The 18,115-nt window shown below is 27.9% G+C and overlaps 2 protein-coding genes across 2 annotated transcripts; one reads left to right on the top strand and one right to left on the bottom strand.

Moving 5' to 3' along the window:
• Positions 1 to 280: 280 nt before the first annotated feature.
• LOC122503913 (ankyrin-1-like) lies at positions 281 to 9,265 on the top strand. The gene is made up of 3 exons (XM_043614684.1): positions 281 to 355; positions 1,598 to 3,105; positions 8,388 to 9,265. The coding sequence occupies exons 2-3, from the start codon at positions 1,658 to 1,660 to the stop codon at positions 9,175 to 9,177; spliced, it is 2,238 nt and encodes a 745-aa protein (XP_043470619.1). The 5' UTR covers positions 281 to 355; positions 1,598 to 1,657; the 3' UTR covers positions 9,178 to 9,265.
• Positions 9,266 to 11,509: 2,244 nt separating this feature from the next.
• On the bottom strand, positions 11,510 to 17,444 carry LOC122503916 (serine/threonine-protein phosphatase 6 regulatory ankyrin repeat subunit C-like). Its single transcript, XM_043614686.1, has 2 exons — positions 17,156 to 17,444; positions 11,510 to 14,149 (listed from the first exon to the last, which is right to left on the bottom strand). The coding sequence occupies exon 2, from the start codon at positions 14,062 to 14,064 to the stop codon at positions 11,974 to 11,976; it is 2,091 nt and encodes a 696-aa protein (XP_043470621.1). The 5' UTR covers positions 14,065 to 14,149; positions 17,156 to 17,444; the 3' UTR covers positions 11,510 to 11,973.
• Positions 17,445 to 18,115: the final 671 nt, after the last annotated feature.

Genomic DNA, 18,115 nt, shown 5'->3' with positions numbered 1-18,115 from the left:
ACATTTCTCTAATAAATATTTTAAATTCAAAAATTTTCTTTTTGAAAATTCCAATAAATGTCAATTACTGACATCTATTATTTACTATTTTGAAATATAATTTCATCTATACATTATAACTAAGTTCAAAATAACTTTCCTTTCTTATTTACTGTTTATTTTAATGAGACTTGTTATTATTATTATTAAAAGGCGAATTGCTTAGAAAAGGATTTTCAATTATTAATTATTTTTATTTTTTTTTACTGTGTGTGTGTGCCCAACGTGAAATAAAAATAAAAAAATTTCAACTGGATTGATATTTTTTTTAAACAATTTTAATTATATAAACAAATGGATTTTATTAAAATTTTAGGTACGTACAAAAAAAATATTTTTTCTAATTTTTGAAAATATAATTTTTATTTTATCATAATTACGATTTTACACTATAAAATAAAAAATAAGATTCATTACTATATTTTTACTTCAAAACTGTTCAAAACTCAAAGTTACAATTAAGAAGATGAAATTTTTTTTAATATATTCTTGAAATTCGATCCAAAAAAGGAAAAATAAAAGAATTATTTTTACAATAAATATTATTACAGTTATTACAGTCATTACTATTTTTTATTGTTTTTTCATATTTATTAATTATTACATTTAGAATTTTTATTATTTTATAATTTACTTATTATTATTATTATTACTATTTATACCTATAATTCTTTTTTTTTACTATTATTAAAAGCAATTAAAAAGAAATCTGATCGAATTTGGCCAATTTTTTATAAAAAAAAAACATCCGCCATATTGGATCGGCCATTTTGAATTTTTTAAAACTGACATTATATTTATAATCAGTGATGCCAAAAACCCCTGAGTTACAATTTTCATTCAAATCCAAGCAATTTTTGAAAATCTCGTCCGTCATATTGAATCCGCCATTTTGAATTTTTAAAATCCAACATCAGATTCGTAATCAGCGATCCCAAAAACCCCTGAGTTACAATTTTCAATCAAATTCAGCAAATTTTTGAAAAGAACATCCGCCATTTTGAATTTTTGAAATCTGACATTATATTTGTAATCAGTGACCCCAAAAATCCCTGAGTTATAATTTTCAATTAAATTTTAGCAAATTTTTGAAAAGAACATCCGCCATATTGGATCGGCCATTTTGAATTTTTAAAAACTGATATCAAATTTGTAATCAGCGATCTAAGAAACCCCTTGAGTGGGGGTTCTATACGTATTGAATGTCCAAGTGTTAGCAATAAATAAATTATATTTGGTATTTATTATTTATTAATTATAATTAATTTCTCCTTTTTATTTATAAACTCATTTTATTTCCGTTATTTTATAAAAACTAAACAATACTAAATTGTTAGCAAGAAAAAAAATCTATAAACTAGAGAAGAATCGAACCCGCTTCTACGATTTAGAAATACAGTCAACTAACCCACTCGACCACTGCAGTTTTGCAAAAAAAAATTTATTTACTCTGAATTTGATACTAAAACGAATCTAAAAATTGTTTATATTCTTCTAATTTTTTGCCTCTATAAACAAAAAACTAATTTTAAAATAAAATTTTATTAATATGTTTCAGAATTGACATAAATATTAAACTGAAATAAACAAAGGATCAAAGAAAATTGACAAAGCAAAAATGTCCTTCATGTACAGTCGACTAAAACAATTAGTCATAACTGGTCAAGTGAATGAAGTCAAAAAAATTTTAACACTCAATCCAAATTATGTAATCGACATAAATCTTCTCTACTTATCCATAAAATATAATCAACAAGAAATTCTCCAATTATTCTTGTTTCGAACATTTCCATCAATAATTCCTCATGAATTCAATAATAATAATAATAATAATAATAAAGAAAATTGCAATTTTGTACAAGAAAAAAATTACGACTTCAAACGCCACTTGTTATCAAGCATAGAATCAAAAATACATCAACAAAAACAATCATTGAATCTAATGGAAATTGCTTGTGAGATAGTTGATAAATTTCTCACCGTTGTGCTAATTAGAAAAACAAATAATAAATTAAAAAAAATAAATTCACAATTGGAGAATGTCACAAGATTTTTTATCAAAAATAAAGAGAGATATTTGTGGAGAATAGAACATTTATTGCATTGTAAACACAACCTTAATGCATGGGACGCTCAAGGTTGGACGCCATTATGTAAAAGTATTCAACTCTTTGGCCATTATTTAGTTGATATTCTTCTTGATAATGGAGCAAATGTTAATATTCCAACAGTGAGACATCAAACGGCTCTTCATTTTGCCTCAAGCTATTACAATAATTCCGAGGCATTTCATCGTATTTTAAAATTAACAATTCACAATTATTATTCAATTGATGTCACCGGCTGTATTCCCCTCTTTTACGCTGTGATGAAGCAAAATTCACTAACCACCGAAATTCTATTGGACAAATTTCCCGACAATAAAAACGATTCACATCACAAAATGGCGTTTTGTCTCGCAATTCTCAACACTGAAACAAGAGGAAGAAATAAAAAAATTGTCAAACATTTTATAAAACGTGGCTACACACTCTTTCATCGTGATTTCTTTAATCTCAATATTCCACAATCGTGGATTAATCATTTACGAAATATTAGCGAGGATCCTGAATACGATTATTTACATTTCTTTCTCAATAGAGAATTATCATTGGAGGCTTTATTTGAATTTTTGGTATTGAAAGCAATTATCGAGCATGGTTATACGAAAATTTTTCATGATATGATCGAGGATATTGATGCGATTGAATTGGAATTTCCGAGGAATGGAAGTCTACTTCATTTGGCGAGTAAATATGGTCGAGTCACTATTGCTAAGGACCTCTTGAGACGCGGTGCGTTGGAAGATGTTGTTAATGATGATAAAATGACTCCATTACATTTTGCCGTGATGAATAATCATTGGAAGATTGTTAAGATACTGATGAGGCAGAAGGTGAATTTAACGGAACCGAATATTTATGGGGAACGACCATTGTTTATTGCTTGTAAATCGTCAGCGATGATGTGCTTGAAGATTCTTCTTAATGCCGGATGTAATGTCAATTGTCCGGATTCGTTGGAAAGGTGAGAAGTGAAAATTTATTTTTTCTTTAGTGCTAAAAACTTCTAAAAACATCTAAAGACTCCTAAAGACTCCTAAAAACCTCTAAAAACTCCTATAACCTTCTAAACCCATCTAAAGGCTTCTAAAGCCTCCTAAAAACCTCTAAAGACTCCTAAAACCATCTAAAGGCTCCTAAACCTCCTAAAAACTTCTAAAGACTCCTAAAAATCACCTTAAGACTTCTAAAGATTTCGAAAAATATTAAAGAATTCAAAATGTTTCTATAAAGACTTCTAAACACTTTTAAAGACTGGTAGAAACTAGAAAAGATTACTAACAAAGCTAGACTTACCAGAGGATTACTAAAGAACCCCTAAAGATTCCAAAAGACTGCTAATGACTCCTAAAAACTTCTAATGAATCCCAAATACCCCTCAAGGCTCACTAAAGGTTCCCAAGTACACCTCGAAACTTCTAAAGACTTCCACAGACATTCTAAAGTCTCCTAAAGCCTTTTAAACACTATTTAGATTTCTAAAGACTACAAGAATCTGAAATATATCTAGAGGCGCCTGAGGAAGTCTACTTAGGCTACTAGACCACTGCTACTATATAACTACTAATATTTAGACTACTTAGGATCATTAAGACTCCAAAGGACTGCTAATGACTCCTAAAGACATCTACAGACTTCTAAAGACTCCTAAAGACTCCCAAATACAACTAGAGATTACTAAAGACTACTATGGACTCATTAAGACTTCTGAGGACACCTAAAAACTTCTAAGAACCTCTAAAATTTCCTAAACTCAACTAATGACTTCAAAAGTCTCCTTAACACTCCTAATTACACCTAAAGGTACCTTAAAACAACTAAAGACTCCATAAGACTTCTAAAAACTCCTAAACACTACTATAGAGTCTCCTTAAGACTACTAAAGTTCCAAATACTCCTAAAGATTCTTAAAGACTTAAAAAGACTCTTAAAGACTTGTACAACCTTCTAAGGACCTGTAAAGTCTCCTAAACTCACCTAAAGAATAACGTTCTCTGAAAACAGTTAAAGACACTTTAAAACTTCTAAATACTCCCAAAGACTCTCCTTACTACTTCTAAGTTCTGCAATTAATTTCTAAAAACTTCTAAAGAATTTTAAGCACTTCTAAATACCTCTGAAGAATCTTAAAGACTCAAAAAGACTTCTAAAGACTCGTAAACACTACTTAAACACTACGTTAACACTCATCATGACCCCAAATGTTCTTAAAGATTCTTAAATACCTATAAGGACTCCTAAGACTGCTAAAGTCTTCTAAGAACTTCTAAAGACTCCCAAACCCACCTACAAACCCCTAAATACTTCTAAATACTCTCCTAACGACTCTTAAGTACAGCAAATGACTCCTAAAGAGTTCTAAACACTTTTAAAGATATCCAAACACTCCATAATACCCCTAAAAACCTCTAAAATATTCTAAAGACTCCTAGACACCACTGAAAATTCTTCTTACGGCTCCTAATAACTTCATAGGTTGCTAAATACTTTTAAAGACTTCCGAATAGCTCTGAAGAATCCTAAAAGCTAAAAACAACTACTAAATACTTCAAGGCTTATTTAAACTCTCCGTAAGAATCCTAAAGCTACTTAAAGACTTCTTAATGACTACAAAAGACTTCTACAGTCTTCTAAGAACCTCCAAAGATCCTCAAACTCACCTAAAGGCTAAAGAATCTTTAAAACAGCTAAAGATCCTTAAAGAGTTCTAAATACTTCTAAAAACTTTCAAATACATCAATAGACTCTTTAATACAGTTAAAGACTCCTAAAGACTCCTAAAGGCTTCTAAATACTTCTAAAGACTAGTAAGGACTCCCAAATAAGACTAAAGACACCTATAGACTATTAAAAATTCTGCTTACGACTCCTAGAGACTGGTAATATCACCTAACGATTCCCGAAGGTTTTTAAAGACTTCCAAATATCTCTAAAGACGCCGAAAGACTTCTAAAGTCTCCTAGACACAGCTATATACTCTCCTTAAAGATCCTAAAGATTCCAAACACCTTTAAAGATTCTTACAGACTTATAAAGACTCCTAAAGACTTCTAAAGTTTTCTAAGGGCTTCTAAAGTCTCTGAAACTCAACTAAAGACTTAATAAAACTCTTTGTTACATCTAAAAACTTCTAAAAACCTCCTGACCTCTGAAAACGATACCCAAACAACCCTAATTACTTCTGAAGACTTCTAATGGCTTTTAAGTTACCCTAAAGACTCGTAAAGATTGAAAAAGAATCCTAAAAACACATAAGGTCTGCTAAAGACTCTTGAAAATTGCTAAAGTCTTCTAAAGAGTTTTTAACACTTCTGAAGATATCTGTCGACTAAATACATTTAAAGACCCCTAAACACTTTTAAAAACATTTAAATTCTCCCAGATACTTCTAAAGGCTCCTAAGGTCTCCCAAACATCTCTAAAGATCGCTAAAGACTTCTAGGTTTTACTAAAGACTCTCCATATGATTTCATATACTTCTAAATACTTCGAAGACTCTCCTTACTACTTCTAAAACTGCAATTAATTTCTAAAGACTTCTAAAGAATTTTGAACCCTTCCAAAATACCTCTTAAGAATCTTAAGGTTTCAAAAAGACTTCTAAAGACTCGCAAACACTTTTTGAATTTTCCTTAAGACTCTCAAATCTTTTTAAAGACTTATAATGACTATGAAAGACTTCTAAAATCGTCTAACAACCTCTAAAGTTCCCTAAACTCACCTGAAGGCTAAAGATTCTTTAAAACAGCTACAGACACTTGAAGAGTTCTAAATACTTATAAACACTTTCAAATACATCAATAGACTCTTTAATACAGCTAAAGACTCCTAAAGACTCCTAAAGGCTTTTAAATACTTCTAAAGATTTGTAAAGACTCCCAAATACGCCTAAAGACACCTAAAGACTACTAAAAATTCTGCTTACGACTCCTAGAGACTGGTAACATCACCTAAAGATTCCTAAAGACTTTTAAAGACTTTGAAATATCTCTAAAAACATCTTAAGACTTAGGAAGGCTTCTAATGTCTCCTAAACACTATTATATACTCTCCTAAAAACTTGTAATGGTTCCAAACACCTCTAAAAATTCTTAAAGACTTCTAAAGACTTCTAAAGTTTTCTAAGAGCTTCTAAAGTCTCCGGAACTAAACTAAAGACTTTAGAAAACTCCTTGTTACATCTAGAAACTGCTAAAAACCTCATGATCTGTGAGAACTTTTCAAAATATCCAAACAACCCTATAATTACTTCTGAAGACTCCTAAGGACTTTTAAATATTCTTTTAATCCTCTCTAAAGGCTCCTAAGGTTTTCCAAACGTCCCTAAAAATTGCTAATGACTCCTACGGTTTATGACAGACTCTCCATATGATTCCATACACTTCTAAACACTTCCAAAAATTCTCCTTACTACTTATAAATACTGTAATTAACTTCTAAAGACTTCTAAAGAATTTTAAACCCTTCCAAAATATCTCTGAAGAATGTTAAGGTCTCAAAAAGACTTCTTAAGACTCGTAAATACTTTTTAGACTCTCCTTAAGACTCCTAAATCTTCTTAAAGACTAATAATGACTACAAAAGACTTCTAAAATCGTCTAACAACCTCTAAAGATTCCTAAATTCACCTAACGACTAAAAATTCTTTAAAACAGTTACAGACTCCTAAAGAGTTCTAAATACTTCTAAACACGTCGCATACACCAAAAAACTCTTTGATACAGCTAAAGACTCCTAAAGACTTTTAAATACTTCTAAAGACTAGTAAAGACTCCCAAATATGCCTAAAGACACCTAACGACTAATGAAAATACTTGTTACGACTCCTAGAGACTGGTAACGTCACCTAAAGATTCCTAAAGGTTTTTAAAGACTTCCAAATATCTCTAAAGATACCTGAAGACTTAGAAAAACTTCTTAAGTCTCCTAGACACTAATATATACTCTCCAAATAGCTTCTAAAGATTCCAAACTCCTCTAAAGATTTCAAACTTCTCTAAAGATTCTAAAAGACTTATAAAGACTTCTAAAGACTTTTAAAGTTTTCTAAGGGCTTCTAAAGTCTCCGATACTAAACTAAAGACTAAAGACTCCTAAAAATTGCTAATGACTCCTAAAAAGTTGTTAACACTTCTGAAGATATCTCACTATTCCATACACTGGTTATAATTCCTAAATAATCTCCTTAAGACTTCCGAAGACTTCCAAATATTTCTAAAGGCGCCTTAAGACTCAGGAATACTTCTAAAGACTTCTGGCACTACTATATACTTTCCTAAAAAACTTTTAATTATTCCAAACACCTCTAAAGATTTTTAAAGACTTATAAAGACTTATAAAGTCTCCTAAAGACTACTAAAGTTTTCTAAGGGTTTCTAAAGTCTCCTAAACTCAACACTGAAGACTCCTAATGGCCTTTAAATTATCCTAAAGACTCGTAAAGATTGATAAGGAATCCTAAAGACGCATAATGTCTGCTAGAGACTCCTGAGAATTGCTAATGACTCCTAAAGAGTCCTTAACACTTCTGAATGTGTCTGACGACTATTTAGTCGTCAGACACATTCACTCCTAAAGACTCCTAAAAAACTTCTAAACTCTAAAAACATTTAAATTCTCCCAAATACTTCTAAAGGCTCTTGAAGACTCTCAAATACTCTTGAAGATTCACAAAGACTTCCAGGCTATGGGACCCCATATAAAATATTTTAAGTATGACAATACGATTTCTAGAGAGTGATTATAACTCCTAAAATCTCCTCAAGACTTTCAAAGACTTCCAAATATTTCTAAAGACACCTTAAGACTCAGTAAAGCTTTTAAACAATTCTAGACATTACTACATACTCTGCATACTCTCCTAAAAACTCCTAAAGATTCCAAACATTCTTAAAGGTCCTTAAAGACTTATAAAGACTCTTCAAGAACTCCTAAAGTTTTCTAGGGACTCCTTACCTTCGTTAAAAACTTTAATAAATCACTATTAGCCCAGGCTCTCCAAAGCATAACTTCTACCGCTTCTACCATTTGCTTCTCAATTGACAGATTTTTTTGGTGGTTTTTGATGATTTTGAACGATAACAGTCATTAAATGACTGTTATCGTTTCAAAATCATCAAAAACCACCAAAAAAATTGAGTTGATGCTTTGCTGTTGCTAATAGCAACAGGAAAGCATCAACTCAAAAAAGGAAAATCCAATAAGGGAAAATGAAAAATATTAATCAACTTCTCATTCCAATTTTAGGTCTCCTCTTCACATAGCTGCGGCCCAGGGAAACGTAACTATGGTGAAACTGCTCCTAAAGTACGGCGCAAATTTCGAAGCAAAGGACAAAGACGGCAACACTCCATTGGACATTTGTCTACGAATAAATACCAAGGGCAATCGTCAAATTGCCAAACTACTCCTAGACAATAAAGCCTCATACAACAGTGAGCAAAAAATTCATTGTCAATTCTTCAACAAAATCATGACAGCACACGCAATTAAAATGAAAGTTCTCAATATTAACGAAAATTTCCATTATAATCTTAACGACAACATTACTCTCAAGTTCAATGATTTTTTTATCAAATGCACAAAAGAGAAAACAAAAATGTCATCAATGAAGCTACCATTCTCAAATGGCATTATTTCAATTCTAAATCTACTTACCGGCAATGATTACACAAACTCCCTACTATTGAGGAACGAAGCATTCGTCAATTATTTGAGAGCAATTAATTTAAAGCTACACTATCCAATTTATTATTCAATGTTAAAAACTCAAATTATTAACGGAGCAATGAAGGGTATGTTGACGGAAATTGCTCAACATTGCCTTCGAGTTAGATATAGAAGGCGAAAATCGCCATTTTTCGATATCAACGATTTAGGGTCAATTCACAATATTTACTTGCGTCGTCTCATTGTACTGTCGCCATTAGAAACGAGAAAAAAGCAATTAGTTTTCGAGAGAAAAATTCCCATTTTTCGCTGTATACCGAATCAGTACCTACCCATACCAACTTTAGAGGAATATATGCTTCTGTAATTCCTTAATTTTTTTCGGGAAGAAAAAAAGAATGAAAAGAAATGCAACAATTTTTAATGTTTAATTCTTTGTATATTATAGAAAAAGAAATTTTCTATTTAACTTTTTTTTGGTTTGTAAAATATTTATGTTTCTTGAAATAAAAAAATGAGATTATTTTTGTTTATTTTTTTTTTTAGTTAGTCCACATGCCATTAGGACTCTTGCCTTACAGGGTTGCCACAAAAGTTTAATTTTGTTTTTCCCTGATTTCCAGAAAAAAAATTTCAATATTATTATAAAATAAAAAAATAAATAAAAAAAAATTAATTATTTACAAAAATTCTAATAAAATCCTTCACAAAAATTAATTAATTTATTTATTTATTTATTTTTAAAAGTAGGAAAATTTCTTAAAAAAATGTAATTTTAATTTGATCCTTTTTCAAAATTCAATTATTTTTTAAAAATTCACACAATAACTCTTTTAATATTCAAGTATTATTTCTAAAATTTTACCTGAAATTCATTTTTTAATAAATTTTTATAAGCCAATTTTTTTGAGAATTCAATTATTTACATACAAATAAAATGCAAATAAATAATTTATTCAATAATTGAATATTTCTTAAAATTGAATTTTGTCAAAAATTTTCAAAAATAATTGAATTCTTTCGGTGAATTTAAAAAAAATTTTAAGAATAAATGCAATTTATTTTATTTAAAAAATTTTTTAAAGAATTGACTTCCTGTCAAGAATTTTATTTGTGAAAATAATTAAATTTCGCGGAGAAAAATATTATTATTATTCATGCGAAAATAATTTATTTCTTCTGAAAAATTTTATTCACATTTTTTTTAATAATTGAATTTCTCAGAATTTTTTTAAAACTTTTTTGAAAATAATTAAATTTCATCGAGAAATTTCTCAAAAAAAAAAAAAAAAAAAAATTGAAAATAATTGAAATCTGACAAAGAATTAAAAAAAAATTCTTTTTAAAATAATTGAATTCCTGTTTATTTTTGAAAAGAATTGAATTCTTGTATGAAGAATTTTATTCAAATTTTTTTAAATAATTGAATTTCTCAGAATTTTTTAAAACTTTTTTTGAAAATAATTAAATTCCATCGAAAAATTTCTTTACAAAATTGAAAATAATTGAAATCTGACAAAGAATTAGAAAAAAATTCTTTTTTAAAAAATTGAATTCCTGGAAAGAATTTTATTCAAATTTTTTTAAATAATTAATTGAATTTTTCAGAATTTTTTAAAACTTTTTGAAAATAATTAAATTTACATCGAGAAATATCATTAAAAAATTGACAATAATTGAAATCTGACAAAGAATTGAAAAAAATTCTTTTTTAAATAATTGAATTCCTGGGAAGAATTTTATTTAAGAAAATAATTAAATTCCGGAGAAAAATATTATTATTATTAATGAAAATAAATAATTTCTTTTGAATAATTTTATTCACATTTTTTTAAATAATTGAATTTCTCAGAATTTTTTTAAACTTTTTGAAAATAATTAAATTCCATTGAGAAATTTCTTTAAAAAAAATGAAAATAATTGAAATCTGACGAAGAATTAAAAAAAATTCATTTTTAAATAATTGAATTCCTGTTTATTTTTGAAAAGAATTGAATTCTTGAGAAGAATTTTATTAAAATTTCTTAAATAATAATTGAATTTCTGAGAAGAATTTTATTATTTATAAAAATAATTGGTTTCTAGCGAAGAATTTTATTCTTAAAATTTTTTTTTTAAGAATTGAATTCCCATAAAAAATGTGTTATTTGTGAAAATAATTGAATTCTTAAGAAGAATTGTATTGAAAATAATTGAATTGTATAGGAAAATTTTATTATAATCGCAAGTTTATTAACTAAATCTTGTAAAGAATTTTGTCAAAATTTTTAAAATTTTTCGAAATAATTGAATTTTTTAAAACTATTTTTTTCAATTCTCTGAATTTTTTCAATTCTTTTGAGAAACGTCATTGAAAAATTGAAAATAATTGAATTGGTACGAAGAAATTTATAAAAAAAAATTGGTAAGTAATTGAATTCCTGTGAAATGTTTATAAAAATTTTGTTTATATATAATTGAATTTTTTTGGAAAATTTTTGAAAATAATTGAAATTTTGCCAAGAACTTTATTAAATTTTTTGAAAATAATTGAATTTTGGAGAAGAATTTTATTATTTATAAAGATAATTGAAATTTTCACGAGAATTTAAAACAAAATTTTTGAACATAATTGAATGTATGCGAAGAAGTTCAGTTTTTTCAATTTTTGATTAATAAAACGAACATAACCTAGAAAAATCGAAAAATGATTTAATCTTTCATTATATTTTATTGCAGTATACAATTGGAGCTTGTTTACAAATTAAAATTTATACAAATAAATTAAGGTAGAAATATATTCTTTCCTACAAAATCGAATCCTATTTTGAGAAAAAAAATTAGTGTGTTAATTTTGATAAAAATTACAAAAATGAATTCTTAAATTATTGGCTAAGGCTAAGTCTACAATTGGATTCTTCTTGTTTTTGCTGAACATGACATAAAAGTACAGAGTCGTTTACAATTTTTCTTTCAACGATGCATGTGCTTCCCCTCTCTTAAGGTCCCTCTACAATTCCCAACTTTTCGCCTAGGCCGCACTTTAACAAAAACTTAAAATCCTAATAACTCGAAAACGCCACATCCGATTAAAAATTTCTCCACAACTTTTCGATTCGTTCTAGTAAATAAAATACAATTATCATATTTTAAGCAAATAAAAAATCTTCTTTTTTTCCTAAAATCAATGCAAATAACTGACATGCTGTTCGGGCGTTATGTCCAATGCATTATTACCACTCTCCATTATCGTTAATTTTCTCAGTTTACAAATAGGCGAGACAATAATAAAACGTCTTAATTCCAAATCACTCATACCATTAAAAACAACTGTTCTCACCGTCGCTGGCATATTATTATTAAACAAAACATCAATGCAATAACTCGCTAAACTATTAATATCATGTTTTCTCATACCCTTCGCAAAACGTATTTCCAATAAATCCTCATAAATCGGAAATATCTTGAAATCAATTCTTTTATATTGATCCAAAAAATTTCTCTCCTTTATAAATGCCGCTACTTTATCACAATTTTCCGTCAAAACATCATAAATCGTAATATCCTTGATGAGTTTGATCATTTTCATTCTTTCGAGTTCATCGTGACAATTTTTGTGAAAAATATTCATGTCCGCGAGTCGGGTGTTTTGGTCCAAGTTCCCGACAATTGACCCCCAGCCAATAAGATCGGTTTTTATTTTCTGCATCAGAAGATGATCGTAGAATTCATTTAATTCGATTCTTTGTTGTTGTTGTATCTCATAGAATGCGCCGTGATTTAGTAGTATTTTTGCAATACGAAAATTTCTCTTTCTTCGCCGTTGGAGAATAATGTCGAGTGGGGTCTCATTATTACTGTCACGAACATTAACATCCGCTTGATATTTAAGTAACAGCTTAACATGAGTTTCGTGCTCGAATTCCACAGCCAAATGAAGGGGATAACGTTGTAGATAATCGTGACAATTGACATCGGATCCGGCATCAAGGAGCAAATGAAGACAATCGAAGGAGGAACAACTGAAGATCATGAAGAAGGGACTCTCACCGATTGAATTACGATATTCAATGTTGGCACGTGCCGATAGTAGTTGTTCGACAATCTTTGGATAATTACCCCTCACGGCATAGTGAATTGGACGCATGTACTGGAAATTACGACAATTAACATCCGCACCACGTTTCAGGAGATAATCGACAATTTTATCACGACCGTATTCACAGGCGATGTGTAGCAACGAACCATGTCTGGGAAAGTGAATATCAACATTCACGTGAGGACCCATAAGACCATTGAAGATGTTGAAGAAATCCTGGATTATCGTCGCTTTGATGACGAAGAATTCGAATAAAAGTTCGAGGGACTGCTCGCGATGGAGGAGATAAGGGAGATCTTGATATTCACGATCGTTTTGAATGTCCGTCAAGTGTTGTAGCCAAGGTTGTGGTATGCTTAGGTCAGTGAAATCCGCGTGCACGATACTGTAACCACGTGCAGTGAATAAATTCACCAATTGCTTGGTTTTTGGTTCATCATCATTATGACTGAGTATAGCCAAACAAAAGGCCATTTTATTCTTTGGATCATTGATGTTTGTGTGCATATTGAGAAGTATTTCAGTTGTGATTAAATTCTGCTTCATCACTGCCAAATACAAGGGACAAGAATTATCCGAATCAAGCTCATACGGATCATTATAGTACTTTAATAATCGAATGAATGATTCTGGATTTTCAAATAATTCCGCAGCAAAATGCAGTGCTGTAGGTTTATCATCAATTAAAACATTAGAATCATCGCCATCCTTCAAGAGAACATCCACCATTTGATGACCGAATAAACGTATACTTTGGGATAGTACAGAACCATCAATATCGTCATCATCATCCTCGTTGTTATCATCATCTCCAGCCAACTTTCTACTAATGGGATTATTCACCACAATTGGTGAACATTTATCTAGAATTTTCGTCACAGCCTCGCCGATGTATCCAAAGTCCTGATAAATTTTCGAATCGATGTAAATTCCATTCTCCAGAAGATTACACAGTATGTTGTTTGCTGATGATTTATTGAGACTATTTTCATCTTTGGAATTGATGTTTCCTCGGGAAATTAATAGTTTTATAATTTCTACTTGCTTCCTTTCGATTGCCAAATAAATGAGATTGATGTCAATCTTATAGAATGGATGGTATTGGAAAAATTTTTGAACATCATTCACTTGATTGTTGAGAATTAAGTCTCTTAATTGATTGTATAATAGAGACATTTTTCTATTCTTTTTTTTTCTTTATGGATTGTGCAGTGTTTGCAAATATTGCCTTGGAATATTTTGTTGATAGTGATTATCAATTCTGGAACAGAAGGAGGAAAAAATTATTATAAAGAGGAGTTTAAGTGAAGAATTTTACATATACAAGAAAACTTATAGCCATTTGAATTCAAACCAAGTATACATGTTGAAAATATCGAATTCCTAAAATTATAAAAAACGTTCTCAAATCTTTATCATAGCCTATACTCGTAGTGAGATAAAAGTTAGGGAAAGAGTCAAGCTTCAATTTGGTACTAACCGGAACTTGATATCTTGCATACCAGAAAAGTTATAGCCATTTGAATTCATACCAATTTTACATGTTGAACATATCAAATTTCTACAATCATAAAAAATACGTTTTACGTAAACGTAAAATACGTTCTACGTTTTCAAATATTAATCGTAGCCTATACTCGTAATAAGATAAAAGTTAGGAAAAGAGTCAAGCTTCATTTTGGTACCAACCGGAACTTGATATTTTGCATAAAAGAAAACTTAGGGCCATTTGAATTCAAAACAAGTTTGCCTGTTGAAAATACCAAATTTCTACAATCATAAAAAACGTTCTCAAATAGTTATCCTAGCCTATACTCGTAATGAAATAAAAGTTAGGGAAAGAGTCAAGCTTCATTTTGGTACCAACCGGAACTTGATATCTTGCATACCAGAAAAGTTATGGCCATTTAAATTCATACCAATGTTACATGTTGGAAATATCAAAGTTCTAAAATCATAAAAAACGTTCTCAAATATTAATCGTAGCCTATACTCGTAATGAGATAAAAGTTAGGGAAAGAGTCAAGCTTCATTTTGGTACCAACCGGAACTTGATATCTTGCATACAAGTAAACTAAGGGTCATTTGAATTCATACCAATGTTACATGTTGGAAATATCAAATTCCTACAATCATGAAAAACGTTCTCAAATATTAATCGTAGCCTATACTCTTAATAAGATAAAAGTTAGGGAAAGAGTCAAGCTTCATTTTGGTACAAACCGGAACTTGATATCTTGCATACAAGTAAACTAAGGGTCATTTGAATTCATACCAATGTTACATGTTGGAAATATCAAAGTTCTAAAATCATAAAAAACGTTCTCAAATATTAATCGTAGCCTATACTCGTAATGAGATAAAAGTTAGGGAAAGAGTCAAGCTTCATTTTGGTACAAACCGGAACTTGATATCTTGCATACAAGAAAACTTAGGGCCATTTGAATTCATACCAATGTTACATGTTGGAAATATCAAATTCCTACAATCATGAAAAACGTTCTCAAATATTAATCGTAGCCTATACTCGTAATGAGATAAAAGTTAGGGAAAGAGTCAAGCTTCATTTTGGTACAAACCGGAACTTGATATCTTGCATACAAGAAAACTTAGGGCCATTTGAATTCATACCAATGTTACATGTTGGAAATATCAAAGTTCTAAAATCATAAAAAACGTTCTCAAATATTAATCGTAGCCTATACTCTTAATAAGATAAAAGTTAGGGAAAGAGTCAAGCTTCAATTTGGTACCAACCGGAACTTGATATCTTGCATACTTGAAAAGTTATGGCCATTTAAATTCATACCAATGTTACATGTTGGAAATATCAAAGTTCTAAAATCATAAAAAACGTTCTCAAATATTAATCGTAGCCTATACTCGTAATGAGATAAAAGTTAGGGAAAGAGTCAAGCTTCATTTTGGTACCAACCGGAACTTGATATCTTGCATACAAGTAAACTAAGGGTCATTTGAATTCATACCAATGTTACATGTTGGAAATATCAAATTCCTACAATCATAAAAAACGTTCTCAAATATTAATCGTAGCCTATACTCGTAATGAGATAAAAGTTAGGGAAAGAGTCAAGCTTCATTTTGGTACCAACCGGAACCTTTAACGCTCACTCTGAGTGATAGAGTTGGAGACGAAACGTAGAAGAAATTATTAAATATGGATTCATAATAAGTCTGATAATTAAATTATGAATCCTGAAATTGAACAAATTTTAAGAAATTATAAATCTGGAACCTTTTCGTTGAGTCGATAGTCTAATAATAATGACATAATCAAAATAACAAATATAAATACAGAAAAATAATAATAACAAAGTTCATTAGAAAAAATGTAAAGCAGTTATTTTTAATCATTTTGTATAAAAAAACTACCTAAATATTATATTTCCGCTGTTAACAAAAATGTCTCTCGTCTTGAAATCGTTTGTTTGAAAAAAATGTTTGTAAAGAAGAAATTGTAAATATTATATTATTCACGCGAATGAATCGAAAGATTACAGCATAATTATAAAATAAATTATATATATTTATCAAATAAAGTAAAGTAGTTCCTTCAATTTTTAAAACAAAGTATAAATATTATTTAAAATATTTTATTTATTATTATAATTTTATTATTATAAATATTTTATTTGTTATTATAATTTTATTATTATAAATATTTTATTTATCATTATAATTTTATTATTATAAATATTTATTTATTATTATAATTGTATATTATTATAAATAGTTATTTACATGTTAATGGGTAATATTATTTTTATTATAAGAAAACAAAATTTTCCATATATAATTACTTTAATTTGGAAAAAAATTATTATCTTTATACCAGGGTTATAATCAGAAATATTATTTACAAAATTTTAATCCACAACTATCAGAATTATACGACAAATTATAATTATTATTATTAATTAATTAATTAATTAATGTAAATCAACTTTCTTTAAAAATTTTTAATTTAAAAAAAAATATGACCGTTTATTTGTTAGAATATAAATTATAAAAATATAAAATAAAATAAAATATGTATAGAATACAAATAAATTAAATATATAAATATACAATATAGGTCGAAATATAGGTTTGATTTATAAAATTAAATTTTTCTTTTCCTTGTTAAATATTCAAAAACATAAATTAATATATACTAATAAATAAAAGTACAGAATAAAATCGTTCAATAAATTCTTTCTTTTATTTTCTATGGGACAAAAATGGAATAAAATTTTCATTAACGTACCTGAAGTTGATAAAATTGCATTTATTTTCCTTTATTACAATAAAATCGAGAAAAACAATCCAGTTGTAATTTTCTCCTTTTTTTATCACTTATATAAAAATCACAAATATTTATTAAAATCCATAAATTAAATGCCCAAATAATAAAAAAAGTAAACATAAATAATTAATTTAAATTTATTATTATAAAATGAAATTAATTAAATGTTCAAATTCTTCCAATATCTAAACTCGTTTTTCAAAGCCATTCACTTTGTATATTCGTTTCGGAATCTGTTATTCTCATTATATATTAATTTCATAAAGGTATGAGTATGTATATATATACAAAATGAAAAGAAAATAAAAGTAAATACGGAAATTACAGTATATTAAGTACATTACAACAATAATAATAATAATTATAATACATGTAGATACCAACTTTCGAATGAAACAAAAATCTTAAAAACTAAAAATACCAAGAAAATTTATGCAATTATAAAAAAATGAAATATTAAAATAATAAATATAAGACAGAAAAATAAAAAAAAATTTTTTTAATGAATAAATAAATAAAAATAAATATAATTTTACAATTAATTTTCTTTTACAATAAAATTGATATAAAAAATAAATAATTTTTTAAATGTATATTTATGGGTAGATATAATATTATTATTTTATTATTCTTTAAAAATAAATTGAATATATTTTTCATTGACAAAAAAACAATGATAAAAAATATTTTAAAAATTATTTAAAAATTTTAATATCATGTTAAAAAATTAATTTTTAATTATTATATTTTATATTTCATAAAATTATATTATTATTAATAATATTTATTATTTATTGTCAACATGTTTACTGACAAAAATTATTATTAATTAACAAAATTTTTTAAATATTTATTATTATTCGAATTATTATTATTATTAATATTATTCTTATTCTTATATTAATAATAATTAAATAATAA

This window comes from Leptopilina heterotoma, unplaced genomic scaffold, assembly GCF_015476425.1.
Source record: "Leptopilina heterotoma isolate Lh14 unplaced genomic scaffold, ASM1547642v1 Lhet_275, whole genome shotgun sequence".
NCBI classification, from domain to species: domain Eukaryota; kingdom Metazoa; phylum Arthropoda; class Insecta; order Hymenoptera; family Figitidae; genus Leptopilina; species Leptopilina heterotoma.
This window is presented reverse-complemented; position numbering and strand designations above follow the sequence as displayed.

Excerpts from the sequence above, each read along its gene's own strand:
- LOC122503916 (XM_043614686.1), bottom strand. The coding sequence starts at position 14,064 with ATGTCTCTATTATACAATCAATTAAGAGACTTAATTCTCAACAATCAA.
- LOC122503913 (XM_043614684.1), top strand. The coding sequence starts at position 1,658 with ATGTCCTTCATGTACAGTCGACTAAAACAATTAGTCATAACTGGTCAA. Across the intron at positions 3,106-8,387 it reads TGTCCGGATTCGTTGGAAAG|GTCTCCTCTTCACATAGCTG; the intron begins GTGAGAAGTGAA and ends TTCCAATTTTAG.